At 44.1% G+C, this 26,837-nt stretch overlaps 1 protein-coding gene across 7 annotated transcripts in view; it reads right to left on the reverse strand.

Moving 5' to 3' along the window:
• palld (palladin, cytoskeletal associated protein) overlaps positions 1–26,837 on the reverse strand; it is a 73,147-nt gene extending 46,310 nt beyond the window's left edge. For 2 of the 7 annotated variants that reach the window (XM_010872154.5, XM_020049102.3), the window contains exons 1-2: positions 26,609–26,833; positions 23,799–24,791 (exon numbers count right to left, since the gene is read on the reverse strand). In XM_010872154.5, the coding sequence (XP_010870456.3) occupies positions 23,799–24,790 (992 nt within the window). In that variant the 5' untranslated portion in view covers position 24,791; positions 26,609–26,833. Of the gene's footprint in view, positions 1–23,798; positions 24,792–26,608 lie in introns of all 7 variants that reach the window. The other 5 variants (XM_020049107.3, XM_020049104.3, XM_020049105.3 and 2 more) reach the window with 4 other exon arrangements.

The following is a 26,837-nucleotide window of genomic DNA, read 5'->3' on the forward strand; positions in this document are numbered from 1 at the left end:
AGGGAGGCCTTGTGATATCCAGCTTCGGCAGCATGTCATCCACACAGGCAGCGGGAGGCCAAGAGTCAGCCACGCTCCAAACATCCGCAGTTCTCCCCATTCTTATTAGAAGACAGGCCGTGACACACACACACACCGAGTCTTGGTTCAACGCTCTTCCTCCACCCCCAAAACAGAAGTTGGACGTTTTATAGTGCTCAGTTACATCAAAGACTTGTATTGAGGCCAAGAGACAGTTACAGGGTTAAGGTGCACCAAGATGACAGCAGCAGGCAGTTGAAAGTCCTGACTGTTGGAGAAAAACAATATGTCTGTGTGGTTGGGGATCAATATTTCATATCATGCGACAGGGAACTCTAAAGTAAATAGCTTGGTTTCTTCTAATCCATCTTTTGGGAAATTCCTCAGAATTTTGTAAAAATCAAAGGGATGTGTTTTTTTGTTTTGTGTTTCAGTTGAGTCACCAGCATCTCTTCATGATTATCCTCATGACTCCTCTTCTCCCTCAGCAGAATGCCAGTTTGAAGTAGCCCGCAATGCACCCATTATTTCAGAGTATTTGGACAGTTTGCAAAACATAAATCAAACATGCAGACAGGGTGTCTGAGTAAAAATATATATAATTATGTATAAAATATACTGTGAATTTAAACAATTAATACTAGGTAGCTGTGTGTAAAAATTACAGTGAATACAAACACCACTGAAATAAACATGACAATAAACAAACACATTTTCTTGAATCACAGGAGTTACAGTTTAGAGTTACAACACACTGGAGTATTAGCAGCGCTACGTAGCACACAAGTAAGCTTGCCAGCAACATTCATCAAGAAAATGAGCACCATTGAATTGCTGAAAAACTAAAAAGTTCATTTTCTCCTCGTCTAGTGTACTTCCTGCATTCACTGTCAATATAATATAAACAGTGATTTTCCAAATCGAATTTTGACCCCAGTTATTCAGTTGTGACCGTCAGTCCAGGCTCCAATCAAACAGACTATGTTATACTACTGTAACAAACCGAACTGCAAACCAAATACTTAAAAAACCAACTGGCCAACCCAGCATTCAGCAGGGTCAGACTGAATCACGTTAGTAGTTTTCCAATGTGATGGCAATACAGGTCTCTCCTCCAGCTCTGTGCCTCAGTCTAACAGTATAACATGCCACACAGCATTCCATACAGACTCCCTCAGTTTTACAGGCACAAAGGAGCATGGCTTGGGATGGATTACTATACATGGGGTTCAGATTTGGAGAAAATCAACAGCTACCACTGGGGAGGGCAGACTTGGGCAGCTCACGTTCAATCTAACAGGCAGTCAGATTTGTAACCAACTATCAACGAGCACCATAATAAAAACCTCATATTAATCAAAACATAATGACCTGATATTACACTAAATTACTGAGTGAACTCATTTAGAGACAGACTAACTGCAATGTTCCAAGTTTAATCCCCCGCTGCCTTTAGCTCCATTTATCCAGGCACTGTGGAATGTGCTGAACACAACTCTATGTTCCTTCTCCCTGTTCCAGTGGAACACTAACTTTTCTCAATGTTCCCTCTAACAGTTTAAATTGAACACTTTTCTCAATGTCCTTCTCACTGCTCTTCTTGTTCCAGTAGAAGACGTGTTGGTCAATGGTTCTTCTAACTGTTCCAGTGGATCAGCCTCTATTGTCAGTGTTACTTCTCACTTCGCTAAGTGTTCTTTCTCACTGATCACTCTGTTCAAGTAGAACCCTCACTGGTCCTGATCAACCCTGGGCTCTGGCGGGGAGACAGATGTGGGTTAGCAGCTGTGGGTTACTGTCAGCAGGAGCAGCAGGAGAACAGTGCCTCTGACAGGGCCTGGTGGAAAGGATTTAGATGGGAAGTGTGGGTGTGAGAACAGGAACCAGCCACTGTGTAATGATAACCGTTAATGATCTGAACGATAGCCCTTTATTAAGACATTCTTCAATTCCTAGCCACACCCTTCTCCTTCACTTCCCCTTTCCTTTAACCCAGCCTGGAGTACAATAACATTATGAAACACAGTCTGGCTCAGACACACACACACACACACACACACGAGAACAAACAATGGTTGGGTGTGTAGCCAGACGCGCCTACCTGAGTGTAGCACCGGCTTCTCCTTTCCTCCCCCACCCCCAGGCCCCAGGGCAGACGACATTCAGACATCCTCTCATCCCTCGGCCCAGCGCACACACGACCACAAGGAACACCATCAGAACATGGACTCTACCTCTCCTGCCATCAGAAAAGCTGTCTCATCCTACTGGCCATGAAAGAAAACGGACTGAGTTCAGTCCAGCATCCAACCGAGGCTTCGTCCGAGGAGGTAGCTGTGCCGGTCAGCTATTGGGAATGTGGCCCCGTTGAGGCGTGACACTAATGTAACGGTATGTACAAAGACAAGGATTTGCAGGGGATCTGATCCTTTGGTGTCTGTGTCACCACACCGGTGCATCCACAAAGGCTGATCCCCCAGTAAGGCAAGACAGAACATGAACGTAGCGCAAAGCATGGAACAAAAACATGTAGTTTAGCCATAGCCGTACATGGTGCGTGCCAGGGTCCGCTGTCACCTCATCCAAACCCTGCTGATATTCTGCTGCTGTTGATGGAAAGTTCTCCAGACCGAAGCTCAGTTTCACCGCAAGCCCAGGGAGCGGAGGAAAAGAACAGAGTAGGAGGGAGATAAAGAGGGACGGAGAAAGGTAGGAGGAGGTAGACAGAGGATCAGGATTAGGCATGATGCCAGCACACATACCCTACACCCCAAAGTGTATGAGGATATGTACGGCATGCACTGTATTTTACAAGCCCTACTGGGTCATAGCTAGGATTACTGTAGACAACTATGTCATTTACCCCAATTCAAGAGGATGATTCGCTCTGGATTCATTTATTTCCTAAGAGCAAGTATGTGAACTTACTACACTAGCATAGGGAGGGATGCTTTCCAATATTTAAGATGTTTTTGTGTAGATCACAGCGCATGTACATGCTTTTAAGAGGCTCAGATTTAGCATATTTTACTAGGTTTTTAGATCTATCCAGTCAGACTTTTCAAGCACATCTGTAAAAAAGAGCAGCCCCTGGTCACTTCCGGATCCACACTTGGCTCACAAACACAGCTTCACCTCAGCCCACGTTAATCATGCAGACTAAAGCATGGTTTCTATGGATTCACCAGAAATAGACAGCTCCAGTGGCTAAAACACACCTCTGTGACAGTCTCTCTCATTCCTTCTAAAAGGTTTCCATGAGGAACATACAGGGGTCCCCCACAGTTTCTACAGAAACATGTTAAACTTTCCATTTTGAATGTTTTTATTAGTAGAATGTACAAGCTCTCAAACCAAATGTCATGCCAACGCTCCAAACACACATATATCCACACTTGCGGACATAAGGGAACTCTTTCACTAGCTCACATACAATTCAACCGGGGAGGAGTATCAATCTTCACCATTTCTGGGATGTGCCATGCCAACTCTAGGCCTCGTCCTGGAAGACCGTGTGTAAACATCGCTGTGAGATGATTTAAAAGCACGATCACACAAACGTTTTTGGGACAGCCTGTTCGCATATGGTGAGGTCTCATCAGTAAACAGAAACAATCCCTCCCACCCCAGCTACCTAAACACGGGCTAAAGTAATGCACAACATGATGGACTAATTCAATGTACCAGGCAGCCTGATTCCATATGGACTCACTCTCATCCACATGTGAACGATGTGGATGGCTCTGGTAGGACTGATGACAGCAGCACAAGAAGCCCTGTCTCAGAGCCTTCTTCTATGTGGGGGAGAAATAATGTCAACTGGAAATATGGAAAGTCTTCCTTGGCATGAGATATTTAAGTCCAGGGTTAGCCGAGGCCATCGCACAAATTGTGTGTGTGTTTGTGCGTGTGTGTGCCCGCGTGTGCCCGCGTGTGTGTGTGTGTGTGTATATGTATGTATGTATTTTATTAGTTTGTGTCTACACTAACAGGGAGAGAAATTATGATAAATGCTAGAAGCTATCTAACTTAATAAGTGGAATGTGATGCTAGAGTAGCCATTTATATCATAGAGGGTAAGGGTCATGAGTCAGGGTTCAGAGGGATTATTCAGAACACTTGGACAGCTGGAGGAAAGACAGAGAGAGAGCAAGCAATAGAGATAGAGAGAGACAGAGTGAGAGGAAACAAATCCCCGGGAGACAGTGACAGATGCATGTGTAGCAACTGTGCTGTTAATGATGAATGTGCATAAACACACACACAAGCGCATGCAAACAATTAAACCACGCACACACACAAAAATGGGTATCTTATCCTTATTCCATCACAACACTAAATCATTTTATTATGCATCAAATTAAAGTGGAAATCAATCAATAAGAATATATCAGCCTTGATCAAATCAACTACAAAATAAAGTTTTCCCATGGTGAAACATGAACTGACAAGAGCCTCAGATGAGTAGGAAAGTTATGTAAGGTTCCAGGTCGCCCAGAGGAGGTGAAAGACAAACAGACTTAACTGTTTTGTTAATGAATGACCCAACAACAAAGAAACCACTTTCAGTATCAAAACTACTCATTCCATAACCCAGTAAAACACAGCAAATACCTACCACAAACAGACTGTATAACCATCAGCTACCATGACAGTTCAAAATCCAGAAACTCAAATTTTATTATTTATTCTCCAGCATGACCGCAAGCTCACCAGCACCACAAGTACTTGATCTTACTAATGGTCTTGCCCTGACATTTTCGGAGTAATTATTGCCAGCCCCAAATGAATTGGCTATATAACAACCAGTCTAGCCTATTCATCAGTTAATAACATGAAATATACAGAGAAAACAATGACACCTACTTCAAATGCAGAACTACAGTATGCTACATGGACAACAACCACAAGGTTCAAAGTTCAGAGTTCCTTACCTGTGCTAACGCACTGCCAGTTATTCGATATATCGGAATGGGATCACTGATAATTTCCTGTATCTCCACGTGAAGTCACTGAAAAGATTGATAGAAAGTCTCACTTTCTGAGAGATTGACCCTCACAAAGCCACTGTCAGGAGCACTGACTAACACACCCCCCTTTGCCACAGCGAGCAGCACAGAGAGAGACACACAGGGCACCGCCAGACTCGAGAGGGAGGGAGGGAGCAGCGAAAAAAGAGCTGCCAAATTCCGCACAAGTAGAAAGAGACAGGAGACGGTAGGATTTTTTAAAAGCAACAAAAATTCTTGTGAGACAAGCGAGTAAGACTCTGGTGCCTTGGAATATACTGGTGTCTTGGCTGAATACTCGTTTTATGTCTCTGTGATTTTCTTGCAATCGGAAAAGAACACATCCCATTTGGAACCCATTGTGGCTTGCCCAGGGAACCATCGGGGAAGGGGGGAAGCAAGGTGCAGACACCCTGTCCGGAGCCTCACAGACTGGGATCCACTGAGGGTTAAACAAAGCCACGTCATCCCAATATCGTTACCTGAATCCGCAACAAAGACAAACACTGGTGCAGATACTATACATCCTGATAAAAATCTATATAATACAGATGGCTTGATGCCAGGATATTACATCCTACATTTAAAGAGCTTTTGTGTTTGCCACAGATGCCGTTTCTATTTGTGGGTGGAACCAGTTTAATGAGGAGAGCAGCAGAAACCAAATGTTATCCCAGAAGCTTCTTTTTCAAGTTTGCTTCCCATACTGAAACAAAGCCTTCTCCTGTATTCTGTCTCTTTCACTGCTGCTGATGAATTTAGAAGATTGTGTCACAGACTAATCATCGACAAAACGTTCCACAATACCCCTCAGTCCTTGGTCAGACTGGGGCCGCATTGGGAGGCTTTCCGCTGGGTGTGTTAGAATGACGAGAATTGAAAAATGACAGTGCTATGTGACGTCAGGCATTTTGTCCTGCATGCCTTGTTGAAAATGGCCTCTTACGTAGCCCACTTAGGCCTGTTCTAAAGCAGCCTAGTTAGGATGGTATGAAAATAGATCCACTTAGAGTGGGTATGGCAGCACCTGGTCAGTACTGGACAGATGGCTGGGAGCCCTCCCTTATTGTGAGACCAGACGCTGACTGTTAAACGTGTAGAGTGGATGACATTTCACTAGTGTACGGAGCCATTGCTTGATACAGGGGCTGTCAGTCAGTGGAAGGCTCCTTGTGGGTTCAGGCTTTGGGGTTTACAAAGTCGCAAAGAAAGGATGTCGTTTATCAGTCAGCAAATGCGCCATGGGGGTTCATATTTTGCGGTTGACAACACTGGGTGAACTGCCCAGTGATATTTGGGTCTGGGTGTGTCAATGTCGGCCCTGCCTCAGTAGCAGCAGGTGGTATTATTTGTGGTACTTGTTGCTGAGGCGTCCATATCGAAGTGTGTGTTTCTGTCCTTGTGTGTGTGTGCGTACTTGTAAAGCAAATCCCTGCGATGACGAATACACATCCCAAATACACAAACCAAAACCAAGGAGAGGCTGTTTCCTGGTGCTGCCTCCCAGTTTGTTTATTTTTTAGAGTTTGGTTTCATAGCCATTCCACTGAAGCTACGCTACCATGATAAAGACATGAAAAGAAATGGGTGCCTATCATTTGCCTTAAGTGACCATAAAACACAGTTATAAAGGAGTTTAACAGTGTCTGGATGTTTCCATTACAATAACAAGCTGGATAACAGTAGTTGAACCTCAGGCCTACTAGTGCCTCTTTGGTGTGTAGACAACCTGGCCTGACCCACTGTAATCCTTAGGGCAGTAACACAATGTTCAGGCAGGCTTGGTTCAGAGACCGAGGCAGTTTGGAACTGGAAGTGTTAGTTCTGGTTGAGAACATCAGTACCTTCCAAGATGGGAAGGGAAGGGTATTTACATCATCCAACACAAGATTATTAGGTTACACACCCTCTTAACCTTCCATTAACACACTTTCACTTTTTCAAACAGAAATGGACAATCATTTTTCACTGTTACATGGAATTGGCTTTTTCACTGTCTGAAAGGGTCACAACAAGGCCACATGACATCATACACAAATGGCTACAAATCTCCATTTCCATGACGACCAACACAGTCCCCAAGGAAACTAAATGACAAATAGAAATAAGGGTAGAACCACTCATGAGAACCCCTTCTACAGGAGCATACAAGTCAACAAGAACCCAATGGATTACAAATGAAACAACAAATGTACAAAACAGACATGTAGGAGAACACATTTGAACGTTTTCTAACCTCTAATGCAGATTTATGACATTAATTTACAATGTAGAGAGAGTTGTAGAACAGCTGAAAGAAGAGAGGAATTTGAGACAGGGACAATGACTAGAATGCTTTTAGGATCAGAGATGGACCTAACTACGTTTACCTCAGTAACACATCTACTGACCACAACAACAAATAGTAGTGTACAGCTGATCCATGACCAGGACACAGGCTTTAAGGTCTGGGCCTCCAGAGGAACTATCCTTAGATCCATGGATGTGACACCTGACCTCCATCAACTGTTTTTCCTTTCAATTTGTTCTTCTGCCAATCCCCTTAGATGTTTCCAACTCAACATGACATCTCATGTGACTACAGCCTGTTACTAAAGAGTGGGGTGGATTTTTAACAAGCAGGACATCACAAACGCCTAGAACCATCTGGAGTCCATGACAGCTAAAAACCTCCCCAAACATAAGCTTGTCACATGCACAGACATCTCGCACCAACAGCCCAACCTCCTCTGCATTTAGGTGGGTGGTGTTTGGTAGATCACCTCTCTAAGTAAACACATTAATCCAGGTGATTGGGGTTAACGACCATTCCGTCACAAGATTAAAACCCTCAGCAATTGGAGCAGCAAGGGTGAGCATGTCTGGGGAAATCGACGTGCTATGCGAATGCACTCAAGCCCCTTTATACTAGGTAGAAAGAAAGCATGTCCCAAAACAGGCTTCAGAACAGCTCAAACTAACGCAGAGTGAAACCAATTAATGGACTAGAGAAACTAGAAAAAAACCTACCAAAGCATTCCTTACCAAAAGACATTTCAACAAGTGACTGTCCAGGAAAACAAAGAAAACTGAGCATTTTTGGTTTGCACTGGTCCCAGGCCTCAGCAGGACACCAATTCGAATTGGTCTAGAATGTTCCCACTCCCATGCCATCTCTCTCTTTATGAAGAAACAGTCCTTCAACAGTATGATAAACCATCTAAGAAAACAGGCACGATTAAAGATGTTCCTTAGCCCGAACTCTGAGTGGCAACTTTTCGTACATCTAAAGAGCAACAAGGATGGGTCAAAGGATGACATTGTTTAAAATAGAACACAATCATCTACTGTCTATCTGCTGTCAAAGCAAACCGGATTTACTGTAGAGGCCTAAAAGGATCAACACCAAAATCCTCTATAAAAACCTCTACAATATCCTCTATAGTAACTTTTACAATATTCTTTATAATAACCTCTACAATATACTCTATAATAAACTCAACAATTTAAAAACATTCCAACATATTTAGACATTTTTTTTTTTCCCAGTTACATACACACACAGCTACCATCAGGTTCTAAAAACATTTCCTAAATTTCCAAAAAAGCAAATATCCTGTTTATTTGACCCATTTCAACCCACTCTCAACAGATGCCTTCGGTGCAAGTTGGAAGGATACTAAGCACAGCAGACTGGGAGCAGACTAGATGGAATACATTCATGGCTGTTCAGTCAAATCCAGACATTCCCTCACAATTCAAGATTTTACACAGATTCCACTTTTCAAAAACCAAACCATTTAGGATCTTTCCAGATAACTGCAGATAGCACGCTGCTCCACTGCTTTGTCTTGTGCTGCACGGCTACCAATCTGGAGTCTTTGGCATTCTCTCAGAGGTCCTTGTGAATCCCCTTGAATCAGACCCACTGTTATCATGCAAGTTTCAGAGGCTATGAACAAATTACAAAGGCCCCAACAACATCTCATCTCTTACAGTGTCATTTTGGTAAAAAAAAAACATTGTTATCTTGTCAAAGTAAAAAAGTCCCATTAACTAAAAAAATTTAAGAGGGAGTAGGGAAAGGGCTTCAGGGCTTCATGACACAACCACTCAGGTCGCTGATAAGGTGGTATGTTGTCCATTGAAGATGATGTCATTGAGACAGTTCTATTCAGAGGTCTGTGGGGGCGGGTGGATGGTTTCATGTAAAGAAGAGGGCAAGGTCCGTAATGTCTTCAACTTGTTTGTGCAGTGAGGCATGAGTAGGGAGGTTAGGGAGTCCAATTGCTAGAGAGTAAAATTGGGCCCAGTAAAAACGAAAGGTGAAATCTAAATAGATACTATCGGATATGATTAAATGCATATAATTTAAATGAAAAGTATGGGAGTCCATATTGTATTAATTCTACTTCTAAGCTTCTAATACAGAGAGATTACTTCAGAAAAACTGTGCTCCGCACTGTATGTTACTTTGTAATCTAAAGAGATACAAACAACATATGGGAGTTAATACAGGGTTGGCAAGTGATATAATCACAGCGCCAATAGAAAAGGGGTTGTAATCCTCACCATTCTAAGCCAGCTGGAAGAACCAGGAGTGTTGGAAAATCGGGTGACAGGGATTGGCTGGTCATTGTTCTACTTTTCATGTATATAATCTGGGTACATTTTATGAACCCATTCTTAAATGTTACATTTCTGAAGAGCCACAATTACAGTGGGGAGAACAAGTATTTGATACACTGCCGATTTTGCAGGTTTTCCCACTTACAAAGCATGTAGAAGTCTGTACTTTTTATCATAGGTACTCTTCAACTGAGAGTGACGGAATCTTAAACAAAAATCCAGAAAATCCCATTGTATGATTTTTAAGTAATTAATTTGCATTTTATTGCATAACATAAGTATTTGATACCTGGACATGCGCTGGCTTGAGCAGAGGGACCTTGCATGCGCTGCAGGATTTTAATCCATGACGGCGTAGTGTATTACTAATGGTTTTCTTTGAGACTGTGGTCCCAGCTCTCTTCAGGACATTGACCAGGTCCTGTCGTGTAGTTCTGGGCTGATCCCTCACCTTCCTCATCATCATTGATGCCCCAGACCGAGGGAGATTGACTGTCATCTTGAACTTCTTCCATGATCTAATAATTGCACCAACAGTTGTTGCCTTCTCACCACGCTGCTTGCCTATTGTCCTGTAGCCCATCCCAGCCTTGTGCAGGTCTACAATTTTATCCCTGATATCCTTACACAGCTCTTTGGTCTTGGCTATTGTGGAGAGGTTGGAGTCTGTTTGATTGAGTGTGTGGACAGGTGTCTTTTATACAGGTAACAAGTTCAAACAGGTGCAGTTAATACAGATAATGAGTGGAGAACAGGAGGGCTTCTAAAACTAACAGGTCTGTGAGAGCTGGAATTCTTACTGGTTGGTAGGTGATCAAATACTTGTCATGCAATAAAATGCAAATTAATTAATTAGAAATCATACAATGTGATTTTCTGGATTTTTGATTCTGTCTCTCACAGTTGAAGAGTACCTATGATAAAAACAGACCTCTACATGCTTTGTAAGTAGTAAAACCTGCTAAATCGGCAGTGTATCAAATACTTGTTGTCCACACTATGTGTAGCGACATTCTACCAGATCAAATACTTTCTGTATCAAGAGATTTTATAGAGATTTTAAGGTCAAAATTAGTTCACAATATATTGAAGAGACAACTAAGATGCTAAAAAAAAGACAAGATTGGTATTTTGCAAACAGGGGTACTAGGACCCCTGGGGGTACTTGATCTATCAATAGGGAGTATTTGGGAAGACCTACTGTATGAGCCCATAGGCTGATAAAGTGCACACGAGAGGATACTTCAAGGTAACCTGATGCTGAGCAAAAGTCTGTTCACTGAAAGTAACTGAAAGAGGTTGAGAACCACAGGATTAAATTGCTCACCAAAGTACTAAGCCTGTTGGCCTATCTGTTGCCTCCTTTTGAAAAGGTCAAATATAATCGAGAACAGGAAGCAAAGAGACTGAATTGTGCCTGCATACAAATAGGTGTTCTTTCCTATTCATTTGTTTTTAGGCAAATTACTTTTACAGGTGTGTATCCTAAAATAGCAAGTAATAAAAAAGTTAGTTACTATTCCATACATTTTATGGATTGTGTGCATATCTTTCTACTCTGACAAAATAAAAGCTGATTCAAAGAGAGTGTGGTCCATCCATCCATCCATCTTCTTCCGCTTATCCGGGGCCGGGTCGCGGGGGCAGCAGTCTAAGCAGGGATGCCCAGACTTCCCTCTCCCCAGACACTTCCTCCAGCTCTTCCGGGGGGACACCGAGGCGTTCCCAGGCCAGCCGGGAGACATAGTCCCTCCAGCGTGTCCTAGGTCTTCCCCGGGGTCTCTTCCCGGTGGGACGGGACCGGAACACCTTCCCAGGAAGGCGTTCCGGAGGCATCCGAAACAGATGCCCAAGCCACCTCAGCTGACCCCTCTCGATGTGGAGGAGCAGCGGCTCTACTCTGAGCTCCTCCCGGGTGACCGAGCTTCTCACCCTATCTCTAAGGGATCGCCCAGCCACCCTGCGGAGAAAGCTCATTTCGGCCGCCTGTATCCGGGATCTTGTCCTTTCGGTCATGACCCAAAGCTCATGACCATAGATGAGAGTAGGAACGTAGATTGACTGGTAAATCGAGAGCTTCGCCTTGCGGCTCAGCTCTTTCTTCACCACGACAGACCGATACAACGACTGCATTACTGCAGAAGCTGCACCGATCCGTCTGTCAATCTCCCGTTCCATCCTTCCCTCACTCGTGAACAAGACCCCTAGATACTTAAACTCCTCCACTTGAGGCAGGCACTCTCCACCAACCTGAAGTGGGCAAGCCACCCTTTTCCGACTGAGGACCATGGCCACGGATTTGGAGGTGCTGATTCTCATCCCCACCGCTTCACACTCGGCTGCAAACCGTCCCAGTGCATGCTGAAGGTCCTGGTTAGAAGGGGCCAACACGACAACATCATCCGCAAAGAGCAGAGATGAAATTGTGTGGTCCCCAAACCTGACACCCCCCGGCCCCTGGCTGCGCCTAGAAATTCTGTCCATAAAAATTACGAACAGAACCGGCGACAAAGGTGTGGTTGATTTCTAAACTCTTCTGTCATAGGACACACTTGAGTATCCTCAATGAAATGTGGCTACAGAGGAAGGGAGGATATAATGAATTGTCCTCAACCACTTGGCCACATATCGGTTTTCAGGTCAAGCGGGGCAGAATGAGAGGGGTCTCTCCAAATGAGAAAAAAACTATGAGTAAATGATTAAAAAACAAAAAATTGTTAGATAAATGAAATATTTCCCTTGCGAATAAACCCTTCACATTTTAATTGAGAGGAAGACAAAGAGATATGCGGAGAGACTAATGAAAAGACAGACAGAGATGAAGGAATAAATAGAATTGGAGAAAGACAGAGCTAAAGAGCGATGTAGATAAGGAGATGGAGACAGAGAGAAAGAGATAGAGATGACTCTCCTAAAACTGAGTTAGACAGCGTACAACCGTAAGCCTGTCTCATGGTCATGGATCTAACACAACCTTAGTTTTACGAGACGAATATGACCTTCGTCTAGTCACAACCCGATAAACACAAATACAAATGCACATGGTGTGTGGAAAAACTATACTTTCAAAAACCATCACTCTACAAACTGTGCTACACACAGGGAAACACAGAGTGAACACTAAACACAATTCCTCCTTTTTAAATATCAGAGATATATAATTGGATCAAGCTCTACATCAAACACAGGGTCTGGCAGTAACACAAGAATCCAACCCAAGACAAACAGCCCAAAATATCACACATCAAAAGACGTCTTCCAGTAAGCTGAATCTAATGGTCGTGCTTTATCAAGCATGATAAATGGCAGGAGGGAGTCATTACGCAGGTGAGCCCAGGAATGTACGCTAGCTCAGTGTAGTACTGCACCAGGCCCAGCTGTACAGCAGACCCTAGGGCACCTCTGGATTGCAATACACAGTCTTAAGTGAACTCAGAACTGGAACAGTTTGGATCAAGATTAAGACATGTACCATGTAGTCGCCAATCGTCCATGCACATAGGATAGAGTGTAATTGAGGTTGGCAAAGTTCAGAAACTCATTTGAAATTAGGATTATAGTTTTAACTCCCTTTTTCCCCCCTCACCAGTTTCATCCAATCCAATTATATCTACATCCTCGAATGGCAACTTCCTTTCAACAAATTCAGGAGATTGGAAGATTACGGCAAGCTTTCCTGATAGTTGCCTACGCCAAGCCATTCTGCTTCTTGCTTGTCCACATTGCTTGTCCAAACCAAGAAGTCACATAGGTCAGAATATTAAAAAACCTGTGTGTGCTCATTGAGGTATCTAAGGTGTATATGCTCATTGACGTCTGCTTTAGGGGTTCTTTGATTATATGTGAGCCGATTACGGCTGAGCTAACCTGTGCGAGTACATTAGTGAGTGTGTGGTGAGATGCCAACAAGGTTTCCTGATGATGAGGGGGTAATTGTCAGTCTGAGTGTTTTCCCTTGGAGCTAAACTGGAACGGAGAACAGTCAGAGCACCTGAAGAAGCTGTGGGAGATATATGTCCTGTCCTTATCCTTCTCTACTATCTCTAGGTAGTCTAGCATCAACATTGTCTGGTACAAACCACAAGTACCCTTTATATCAAATGTGGTATTTTAATCTCCAAACTGTCTCTCACTAATGCACTTACAGTGTATAGGTTTGTCTTACCCTTAATCAAACTCCTTTTCCCCCCATTCCCGCCAAACCCCTCCACTTTCCCTCTCTGGTTTTGCAAGTTTGTGTGCCTATCCTGAATTTACCATATAACATAGGCACAGGCCAGATTCTCAAACATTTCACCAAAAACAAAACCATTCAACATGTTTTTGTATTCAAATGCCAGCACATACAGAATGAATGGTCTATAATTACAGGCAATGCTGTTCCTTCCCTCTGACAATCAATCATATAAAAAAAAAAAAAAAACATCTTGTGTGCAAAACCATCTCTTAGATGAAAATAGGATTAGTTATGTTTGTGTGATGAATAAGACTTAACACAGACTAGCCCCCCACCCCCCCCCAACCCCCCCAACCCCCCCAACCCGTCCTACATTCTCAAGCCTGAGACAGAGCGGAGCTGGAAAAATCTCACCTCTAAGAGAGAAAGTTCACACCCCGTCTCCAGCCCAGGAGAGGGTTAGGGTTAGGGAGAGGCCAGGTCTCCAGCCCAGGAGAGGCCAGGTCTCCAGCCCAGGAGAGGCCAGGTCTCCAGCCCAGGAGAGGCCAGGTCTCCAGCCCAGGAGAGGCCAGGTCTCCGGGCAAGGAAGGTTGATGGGAACCAACAGCTCTAACCATCATGTGTTGAACAGTGGTGACGCGTGTCAATCTGAACGCTTTACTGCAAATGAGCTAAATGTGTGTGTGTTTTCAGTATGTGCAATTTATTATATATCTGCAAATAAGAAGCAGTAATGACGCCATAACCTTTAATAGGCATAGGGATAACTGATGATTGCTGACTCATTACCTCACTGCATTCCCAAACAGCATGGTGTTAACTAGTAGCATACATCTAGTCATGTTTTTACACACGCACACATACATACACACACACTTCAATCCGTAGCGTAGGAAACCGCAAACTGTTACGTCGATCTGACACTGTCACATCTGCTTGAAAACAGCATTTACCTCACAGGTCACCTTTCTTCTGTTGATATAGTTGTGTTTCATGAAGGGAAAGCAACCCATACACTCCTGTTGTTTCATTCCGGAGCCCACTAAACACACACAGTTTCACACACGCGAACGCAGTTATTATTGAGAACATCCTCATCCTCCACTAACAAAAATAAATGAAAATGGCAGCTAGCACTCCAGGCAGCGTGATTAAATGACTCCTAAAACAGGCCAAACAGTCAGAGTAACATTTATCCTGTGTCGGGCGTCACATATTGTTGCTGAGTAGAGAGAAAGATGAGGCAGTACCATACATATGGGGTGGCAGGTTATGCTAGCGTTCAAGAGTGTTGGGCCAACAATGATAGGTCTCTGGTTCTAATCCCCAAGAAGACGAGGAGAAAAACCCTATTGTTCTGTCCCTAAGCAAGACAGTTAATCACAATTGCTCAAAAAAAAATGTGTTCCTATCATACTAACCTGGTAAAACAAACCTCTCTATCAATATCATCAGCATTTTGGTACTATAGCTTCTAAAGAATTTAAGTATATTTTGCTTAATACTATTAGTTGTTACTGGTATTGTTTTGCTTGACCTATTGCAATTGAGTGCAGTCTTTTTCACATAGCCTATTTAATCCTTGTTGTAGTATTAGCAGATTGCTCAGTAATGGTTACTGTGGACTTGGTTTAGTCATCTTGTAAGTGGCTGTGTTGTTACTGAAATGAAGACCTGCTGAAACAATGACGTTGTGCCGCATTTGTCAAGGAAGGATAGAGAGGAATGCCTCACTCTCCCACTTGAGTATCTTCGTTGTTAATACCTAGTTGTATAAGCTTTTCTCTTCCTTTTTTCTGTTGCTTTGATAAGTATGTTAGTTTTCTATTCCCGTCCTTTCCTCCCCTTGTCGGAGTCCTAGACGATCCCTGGTTTCTGGCAGCCTCTGGGATTGCCAATATGCTGTCAACAAAGCAGACTTCATCTCAGCCTATGCTGACCTTCAATCCCTTGACCTTTTGGCCCTGACAAAGACATGGATCACCCCAGAAAACACTGCTAGCCCTGCCACACTTCCTTCATCCAACTATGTGTTCTCTCAAACCCCAAGAACATCTGGTCGACGGGGCGGTGGCACAGGTATTCTCATCTCTCCAAAGTGGAGAGTCTCTCTCTTTCCACTATCTCCTTTTCCATATCCTAATTTGAATTCCATGGTGTCACTCTCACTAACCCACTAAAGCTTAACATTCTTGTCATCTATCGTTCACCAGGGGCATTAGGAGAGTTCCTAAATGAGCTTGACAATTTGTTAAGCTTATTTCCAGATGATGGCTCACCATCAGTGATAGGTGACTTTAACCTTCCAACACCTGTCTTTGATTTATTTCTGTCAACATCTCTTTTTCCACTCCTTTCCTCCTTTGACCTCATCCTCCCCCAGTCCCCTCCCACCCACAAGGCAGGCAATGTGCTTGATCTAATCCTCCTGAGATGCTGTAACCAAGCTGATCTTACTGCAAGTCCATTCCAGCTCTCTGATCACTTCCTTGTCTCAGTCACTCTCCATCTGTCTTCTAACCCTGCTAATTCAACTCCTTCCCAGAAAATAATGCATTGTCATAATCTTCGTTCCCTCTCTCCCTCTACTCTCCTCTTCTATTTTATAATCTCTCCCTTCTACCAAATCCTTTTCCCTCCTGTCTCCTGACTCTCGTCTCATTCCACTTCTTTTGACTATGTCTGTCCTTTGTCCTCTCGGCCAGCCCGACTTTCCCCTCCTGCTCCATGGCTGACTGAGTCACTGAGAGCTAACAGAACAGGGCTGCAGGCTGCCGAGCGAAAGTGGAAACACAACCTCCAGCGGACATGTCATCCTTTAATTCTCTTTTTCTCTAACTTCTATTTGTCTGTTTCTGCTGCTAAATGCAATATCTATCGCTCTAAATTTCAAGCATCTTCCTCTAACTCCAGGAAACACTTTGCCACCTTTTCCTCTCTCCTAAATCCTCCCCCTCCTCCACCTCCTTCTTCCTCATCAGTTGATGACCTTGCCAACCATTTTGAAAGGAAGGTTGACAAGATTCGCTCCTCTTTCACTCAACCTGTGCAGGCTTCTGGCCACACTGTCAGTGAACTACCTCATTCCTTGACCTCTCTCTCTCCCTTCTCTACAGACAACGTCCCATGTCGAGTGATGTCAGGGTATCCAACAACCTGTCCTCTTGACCCTATCCCTTCCTCCCTTCTCCAGACCATCTCTGTAGACCTTTTACCTTACCTTACTTTCCTCATCAACTCCTTCCAATCCACTGGCTGTGTTCCCTCTGAATTCAAGTCAGCTTGTGTCTCCCTTCTCCTCAAGAAACCAACTCTTAATCCCTGACTATTGCAACACACTGTTGGCTGGGCTCCCAGCATGTGCCATCAAGTCCCTGCAACTAATCCAGAATGATGCAGCCCGTCTTGTGTTCATCCTTCCCAAATTCACCCATGTCACCCCACTCCTCTGCAAGCTCCATTGGCTTCCGGGTAGAAGCTCGCATCCACTACCAGACCATGGTGCTTGCCTATGGTGCAATAAAGGTAATGGCACCTCCTTACCTGCAGGCTATGCTTAAACCCAACAACCCTTCCCGTGCACTGTGATCTGCCACTTTTGGCCACCCAACCCTCACGGGTGGTCAGCTCCCGCTCAGCCATGGCAAAACACTTCCCTGTCCTGGCATCTCAATGGTGGAACAAACTTCCGCTTGAGGCCAGGACAGCAAAGTCCCTGCCAATCTTCTCAAAGTGGCTGAAAACCAACCTCTGATGAGTATCTTAATTAACTTGTGTATCCCCCCAACCCCACCACCCAGGGGGGAAAAAACACTTATCTTGGAGTTCTCTGGCACTGACTTAGCCAACTAATGGCTTCGGTGAAGGAAAATGTGCTTATTATGATTGTCAGATGTTGTTTTTCTAAGACACCTTAAGAAGAATGCACTTATTGTAAGTCACTCTGGATAAGAGCATCTGCTAAATAAATAAAATGCTAATGTAATATCACACTTTAAACCCCCTTTTGTAGCACGTTTTCTCTTACATTCATCTCACATCAACCCATGTCTGTCTACTCTGTCCAGTTATATGAGGATGAAGACCAAAGCCAGATGGTAAAATTACACGGACCTGGATATTACTAATGATGGACTAAAGCTATGGCTGAGACATCTGCTGAACTAGAAGTGGAAAAATAAAAACATGTTCAGGCATTGAGAGGATGGTTTGAGTGGCCACAGATTCTCCAAGGATCACAGCTGAAGAATTGCAGACATTAGTTGGGTCTTGGGGTCAACAAGCCTCTAAAACTACGATCAGACGCCACCCTCATAACCACACATTGTTTTGGAGGGTTACCATAAAAAAGCCTTTGCTGTCATCAAACAACAAACTCAAGCGCCTACAGTTTGCCAAACATTACTGGAAATTTCAATGGGATCGGGTTCTATGGTCAGATGAGACCAAAATACAGCTTTTTTTGTCCAGAGGTGGGTCTGGCGTAGACAGAAAGATAGCCATGCAGAAAAGTACCTCATCCCCAGTGTGAAGTATGGTGGTGGATCTTTGATGTTGTGGGGCTGTTTGCTTCAAAAGGCCCTGGACAACTTGTTAGGATATATGGTATCATGGACTCCACAAAGTACCAGCAGATATTAAATTAAAACCTGACTTCCTCTGCTAGGAAGCTTAAACTGGGCTGTGGTTAGATCTTCAAGTAGGACAGTGATCCAAAAACACACCTCAAAATCGACCAAAAAATTAATCAAGGGTTTGCCATGGCCATCCAAGCCCACTACCCTGTACCCCACAGAAAACCTGTGGGATGAGTTGAAGTCCAAAAGTGTTGACCTCAGAATCTGAAGGATCTGGATAGATTGTGTGTGGAAGAATGGTCTCAGATCCTTTGCCATGTGTTCTTCAACCTCATTTACACATTATAGGAGAAGACTCAGAATGTTATCTTGGCAAAAGTAGGTTGCACAAAGAATAAAACGAAGGGGTGCCAATAATTGTGGCACATATTTTTGAGAAAAATATTTGTTTCATGATGAGAATTTGCTTCTTTCAAATGTTTTGCTTTAATAAAAGGTTAGATTTTGTTAATATTTTGAACAAAACATCAAGAGGATAAATAATAAAGATTTCTTTTCACAGCCAGTTTTGCTTATATTTACCAAGGGTGCCAATATCAGTGGAGGGCACTGTATGTGCGTTAGTACAAGCCCTGTGTGAATTTGAACTTTTCATTTAAACAAGGATCCTATATTTGCTGACAGATTCCAACGTCTGCATAGGAACTAGGGTGTTGGAACCGCTGCCTTGTTTGGATTTCAGCGCAAAATTCCTCTCTAGCTTCTCATCTTCCTCAAGTTTCCTCTGTGGTTGTGTGTGTTTGGTTTATCCCGTGCAGCCAAGGCCGCTTCCACACGGCTGTCTCCATCGACGTCTACTTACAAACTCTCATCACAAAAGACTGGTTTAGAAAATGCTTTGTTTGCACGAGAGGCAGTTATGGTGATGACAAGAAAGAACATCACACAGAAAGCCTTTAAAAAACACATCAAACAACAGAACAATTAAAGATGGATTCTCCTTCGCTCTTTTGTACACAGACTTATGGCGTCATCGCTCTCAAAAACAACACCGCTGCTAATACAGCCTGACCTTTACAGAAGCATCTCCACACGCACACACACACACACACACACACACACCAAACAGGTTTCTTTCAGCACATGAACTAGTGTGTTTGAGGAGCTGAAGTATACACTGAGGAATACCAAGCGCTCAAGGACCGTAGGACTCTCCCACCAAGACCACAGACAATTGCGGAGGACCACAACCACGGAGCCCAGCCTCTAGGAATGCCCCCCCTCCGCTGGGGATGGGAAACGTTGGCACCACTACCTCATCACCAAGTCATTAGTCTGGGAGTGAATGAGAGAAATGACTTTTTTTCGAGGTGGGGAGTGGGGGGTGGGGGGCTTCTCCTGCCAGGACCTGGCAACCCCATCAAAGCCTCTGCCATGGGGAAATGAACATTAAAATGCGGAGAAACCATTAAAGACAGTCTTGTGGGAAGCAAAGGGAGATCAAAACACTGACACACACCAACACTGCCCCCGCCCCAACACACACCACCACAAACGGCTGCATGTACCATCTATGAGAACACAGATTAGAGACAGTTAGGTAATAAAAATGAACATAATGAGGAACAAAGTCTAGGGGAAGTGGTATTGTATATTTCTTCTGGAACACAAAGGAAACATCTGGTGAGAATCAAGTCAGCATACACACCTGCTATAGGATAATGTGAACTATCCAACCCTGACTACCTTGTAAGGCCACAGTCAGACCCAGTGTACAGTGGTAAGGAGGACAGGAGGAAAAGCTATTTAGTCTCCATGCCGGTATCTCCTGGACAAAATTAGCAGGTCCTGGAACAAAGAATTAGAGTGAAGAGCCTTCCTTCATCATATCTGTGCTGCCAGGTAGGTATTCATGAGAGCTTCAAGGAGAAACGTTTAAACTCAAATGAACTGATTAATGAATAGGTTGTTCATAAAATATTCAAATTAAACTGGAAGAAATATGTAAATCCTAAACGTTCTGTAAAACAACACAATGGTCGAGGTAGCAGTGGTTCACAGCATCCATGCGGTACCACAGTAAATCACATTACAGGATCATTCCCAAAACAAGATCCCACTGCAACTGCAAGAGTACGACTGCAGGGAACAAATGTGACTGACACGCACGCAGGCGCATACACACCCAGACACACCCAGACACACCCAAACACACCCAGACACAGAGGGAGGTATCTTCATCCTTCAAATCGTAAGATGCAGCCAACACCGTGGTGCCTGTGTAATCCAACCCAGCATGCGTATGTCCATCCAGCACCTACACAGCCTGGGGTCAGTTTACAGAACCCGTTACTGGCATGCCTCCCCACACCTGGAACTCATTTGGTGATTTGAAGCGGTGTAGGATTTACTGGAATAAAGATGCTACCTATTCCTTATATTTAGTGTAGGAGGTGAAGCAGAACACTAATGAACCACGGGGTATCACTGGACTAGGCCAAAGGGGTTGATGTCTTTTGACAGGGATTCTCTGGTACTCTACATTTCCCAGACACTGCGTAATGAACCACGCTAAGACATCTCTCTCTGCCGCGCAGCACGTCCACAGGCAGTCTAAATGTCACTGTGTGCCTGTCCTTCGGAGAGCAATGGAAGTGCAAAGAAACAATGCGGAACATTGTGACAGAGCTCTACAATGCGACAATGTTCATTGCATGTGCTCCCAGATTTCCGGCTGTTTGAACCGGCATTTTAATTTGAAAGCACCGGTGGGCCTGGGAAAAGAATGAACCAGTTGTTAATTGATGTTATGGTTAGATTTTACCATAGCCCAGCCTCTAACCACCTTGGAGAATACACTCTTGCATGTCTTTGTGTTGTCATACAGTTTTCAACAGAGAAGCTCATGCCTTAGAGCAAAGAGCAGACTACACTTTGTTACATTTGTAACTGGGTCCTATTAAACATATAGTGGTTCATTCGAAGGAACTGGTGCTATGCTCTTCTGTTCTGGGATGTCCAAACTTGTGTAACACGCTTAGCCTTGCGGTAATGAAGTCACACTCCCAAAATACAATGTGTGAATGTTTTTCATAATCATGGCCAAATCCCAGCTGCACAGCCTATCCTACATCATTTTGATTCATTTTATGACTCCGACATGGGTCCATGACACATATTCAATCTGACCAGTACGAAATAGTCCTAGAAATACCAAAGTATTACCACACACTGTATGTAAATCTGTTAACATCTCTATTTTTATTTCCATTATGATTTATGGCATAAAATGATACCATTTTTAAAATGATGCTTTTTAAAAACCGGATATGGCCATTTTAATAGAGTGAATGTGGCTCCATTATCGCGTGACTTGAATCAGTGGACTCGATGGTGTGGTGGAAAACCCCTGACATTCGTCCATACTGTATGCGTAAGACCAACGCCAAGCATCTGACATTTCTCCATACGTGTAAAAGTAACACCAGCCAAGGTTCTTACACATCTTGATATGGTCAGTATGTTGTAGATTAATTCATTACAAGGATGTAATTTGCCTTCCTAGACGGAGACCATTGGGGACACTGAAGATGTTGCTCAACATCTTTCTGAATTAGTAATACCATACTGCCACCTCTTGGCTCTTCAGGAGAAATGGGATTTTGGGATCAAAAACAATGGCAAAACCTCCGGGTTATTCAATCTCAAAACACTACTTGCAGTAAACAACATTTCAGTATCAAATGAACATCTTAGTGTCAATTCTTGATGAATAAACACTAAGATCCCGGTCCTAGGTTGGTTATGTAAACAGATTATACGTCCACAAAAACTCTACATGCATTTGAGAAAACACAAAGCAAACCATAAATATATCTCCGCAAGGTCTATGCCAGTCTCAGCCTTTATTAACCTCTTCTCTTCTAACCCTTTCACTCTCTCCCTCCACATGTCTGTCTTTCATACTGGCAGCATTGCCATACTGTCCCATCTCCTGTTTCCTAGCGATAAAATACAACGCTATAACCTTCATGTTTCCCAAGGAGGTGTAGGGAGCTTGGTGACGGAAAACGCAGTCTCATGACATTGCCCAAATTCCAGAGCCTGGCTCCTGTTGGCCTGGTGACTATTTATACAGAGGAAGAGGCATCTTATATCCCACCGGGCCAGGAGGGATCCATGTCAGAACTACGGCCCGGGCCTCTCCCGCTCTTTACCTAGGATTACACAACCCTAAAGCAACCCTGCTCTCCACAAAACACTCAGGACTCCTCTGGCCACCACCCTCCAGGGTTAGACAAACTCAAGCAGGCTAACCTCACTCAGGCAAACCTCACTCAGGCAAACCTCACTCAGGCAAACCTCACTCAAAGATTCAACTGGAAAAATAGACTCCACCTCAATTCACCATTCCTATTGTATGGCCAGAGGAATTCTTCTTCTAAACACATCACAGCTAATATCAGGGGTATTCAGCTCCAGTCCTGCTTCTAATAAGGGACTCATTCAACCCTGAGACACCAGGTAAGTGCAATTAATTATCAGCGTAAAAAATGGCCACCTGGATATCCCTCTTCCATCAAATCCAGAAACAAGGTCACTTGTGAATTTGCTGTTAGGGGGTGCTGTTTTAAGAGAACAAACTAGCAGCTGGTCGCAAGACTTTGACCTATTAGTTAATGTGTTTACAAAACGTGGAACCGTCCCAGCCACACAAGCAGGTGTTTCAAGGAGGCCTTGTGGACACCACACAGACCTCACCTCCTACCTCCCTTCACCTCGCCTCTTCCCCAACACTCAGCAATTCAATATCTGACTGAGGGCTCTGCCTGATATCACGGACTGACTGCGCTCTATTTTAGTAGGTGTTCCCAAGTGTTTCAGTTGGCTCATTTTCGCCATACATCCAAATCCTCCCAAAACAAAGCTCTAAAGTTACCACTTGTTTGTCTCCAAGTAAGGAGACAGTGTGTTTGATCTGGCTGGCTTCCAGACAGGGGATCTTTTCTTCACCCTGGGGATCCACTTCCCTTAGAGGGGGGAAGGTAATTGGTGTCGGACCAACAAGAGGATCAACTGCCTTGGACTAAATATAGTGTCTGTGACTGTATTTTCCAGTATCGGAAGGAATGATGCCAGGATTCCAATCTTTTACTCACCACATCACAGTGGCATCTCATACCACCAGAGATTAATAAAGGATAAACAGAACCATAGAGATCCTACTTAATGACAACATTAAAATTCCTATGTCCAATACTGTATCAATAAACACGAGACAATGTGTGCTATGCTGAGAAAATGCACCCTATCTACTGGACAATGGAAGTGCTCTACCAGTGCTGTTTACTCTAACACACCCACAACATGACAGCCGAAGCAACAGCCTCCCAACAGCCTCCGTACCTGGCCACTGGAAGAGGGTTCCCCTCTACTCTGCACTCCAGCCGGATTGGGTGTCCCTCTGCCACCTCCTGGCTCTTCAGCTTCTGGGTGAAGTGTGGCAGGCACAGTTCTCCGTCCACTTTCTGGGCTCCACCGTGTTGCTGCTCCCCCATCAACTCACCCTCACTCACATGACGAGAGACAACCGGCACTCCGGCCTCATTCGGAGGAGGTATGCCCGTCAGGCCCAACCCACCCGTCATACAGGCTGGTCGGGTACCCAGGCCTGGCTGAGGTGGTGGGGGTGCAGAAGATGGGCCCTGGGTGGCCGTCCGGTGGCTCTTAGGGGACAGGTAGCCGCTGTCGGGAGAGGAGGAGTCTTCCTCCCCCTGTTGCTCCAGCCTGTTGGAGCCTTTGAAGATGGAGGACAGCTCCTCAATAAACGTGGCGGCACGGCTGCAGAACTCAGTGGCCGAGGCGGCTCGTTCGTTGAGCTCCAAGCCGTCATGGACCAGCCGCGGCCTATCCTGCTTGTAGACTGGTGTGATGTTTCTGTGGCAGACGAACTTCTCAGGTGAGGCTGTGGCGTCGCAGGTGGCCTGCACGGGCCGGCTCAGGTGAACGCTCTGGCTGGAGGTGACTTTGACTGAGTTGGGGAAGCTAGGGCTTTTGGTCAGGTATTCTGTGGTGTTGAGGGGGGCCAGGGAGGGGAGGTAGCGGAGAGCCGGCTCCGGGGTTCTGGAAATAGGAGAGACAGGGCCTCCCTGGTCTTCTGCGTCACTGAAGGCCTCCCGGGCCAGATCCAGGCTGCGGTTGATCTCGTCTTGGCTAAGAAATGCGGTAAGGTCCGGAAAGTCTCCATCACTAGTGTTCAGTTCTGCCATTGAGTCCAGGCACAGATCCCCATCGGAAGACGCTTCGGAGTACACCCCCCCATCCCCTTCTAGAACCCCGCTCCCATCCTTCATTAGCAGAGAGGGGGGGAGGGACCGATTCCAGCTCCCGTCCTGCATCCTGAAACACCAATACAAAAACCAACATGATGTTGGGTTAATACAGTAGATTCAGTTAGACACTAAGAATACAAAAACTAACATGATGTTGGGTTAACACAGTAGATTCAGTTAGACACTAATAATACAAAAACCAACATGATGTTGGGTTAACACAGTAGATTCAGTTAGACACTAATAATACAAAAACCAACATGATGTTGGGTTATCACAGTAGATTCAGTTAGACACGAATAATACAAAAACCAACATGATGTTGGGTTATCACAGTAGTTTCAGTTAGACACTAATTATGAACAATATCACAGCATAGTCATCTGAATAAAATAAAACCAGACCTCACGGTGAAAATAAACAAACTCTCCCTGAGACCCATCGCAGTTGTTGAAGGATGACTCAGACGGGCATTCTTAGGGCACAGCTGGTGGGTATTTACAAAGACCTTTCAAGAGGTCAAAGTAGACATGATTTGCGTTGATCAACATCCCTCCCTCTATGTCTTTTTCTTCATACTTTTATATTTTTCTCTCTATCTACAGAACATTTCACTAGATGCATTACTTTTGACAGTTGGAAAATTCAATTCTGTTTTCCAACTGCTAATTACTACAACATGTAATTAGTTGTAGTCTCCATACACTGCTAAAGGTTAGACTACAGTCCTGGCTACACAAACATGTACTCCCACACGTGGGCACACACTAATCTTTGAAAGTGGAGTCAGTCTTACGTATTCAGACCTCAACCAGAGATACAGTGATTGACAGGCACCTTCCCAGGGGAAAAGTTTGAATCATGCCCATGCATTTATGAAACTACGGAGAGTGACCGGTACTGTCGAATCTTCAACATAGTTATATCACTTCATAAACAGGTGCTCTAGGACACACAAGCACCAGGTGAAAAAGAAAGCATGATGTTTACGTGCATATCTCAATTGGTAAGAGCACGGTGCTTGCAACACCAGGGTTGAGGGTTTGAGTCCCATGAGGGACCAGTATGCAAAAGAAGGTTATTCTGGAAAAGAGCCGTAGCTAAAAAAAAATTAAAATAAATATATTTAATGTATGTAGTGTGAGCATGTGTGTTAAGTACAGTTGAGCTCAGTTACAACATTTAAGATGATGAATCATGTAAATAAAATTGTTGAGTGCCACAGGCTAGTCGACATAAAAGTTAGCTTGTTTGTGTGTCAGTTTGGGAACACATTTATATGAGTGTGGCATTGATGGCGTCCAGGAGACCAGCAGTTGTTATTTTTAATCCCCTTGGGCTATGTTTCACAGCAGTAGCTAAACCCCACCCTCAAAATGGACCCCTGTTAACACACACATACATACAAACATACAAGCACATTCATACAAACATACTCTGTATACACAGTCAGAGACACTAGCGACAGTGTTCTCTTCAGAGCCTGTGTTTTTCCTATCTGGAAAACAGGTCCTGTACACAAAATTTGTTACGCTAATTATGAATAAGGAACATTTTTAAATATTAAAATTGGCTGACGTTAGATCAACAGCCGCTGTCAATGCCCATTGTCAATGAAAGAATGGAACAGGTTACGTCATTGCTGCTATCACTTTTCAATAACCAGTATTTAGTACTCTGTAATGTCTTGTGAAAATAACCACATTATCCCTGCAGTGGATCACAAATGTAATAATTAATATCCATGTACTCAATTTATTTCTATAGATGTCACTATTACATTCTAGTTGTTACTTTCAGACCCTCTTTCTCTGTTAAGGCGCTATCAGTCACCTGTGCATTATTCCAATATCATCAGCAAGAAATAAAAATGGACAGCCTTACCTTCAAGTTGTTATCCAAAGGCAGATTGTTCCAGTCTTATCCTTCCAATATAATCTTAATATGATGTGTGTGTGAGAAAGACAGAGGTGTCTCCTTCCAGCAGAGTAGCTTTTTAGTCGGGCGGTGTGTGGGAGGACTGTGAGCCGGTCCAGGTTCAACTGAGAGGTGCCTCCGGAGTGGCCTGCTGTCCCATCTGTCCCAGCGTCTGACCGCTCACCGTGTCAGGCTA

The sequence above is a fragment of the Esox lucius genome, chromosome 8 (genome assembly GCF_011004845.1).
Source record: "Esox lucius isolate fEsoLuc1 chromosome 8, fEsoLuc1.pri, whole genome shotgun sequence".
Lineage (NCBI taxonomy): Eukaryota > Metazoa > Chordata > Actinopteri > Esociformes > Esocidae > Esox > Esox lucius.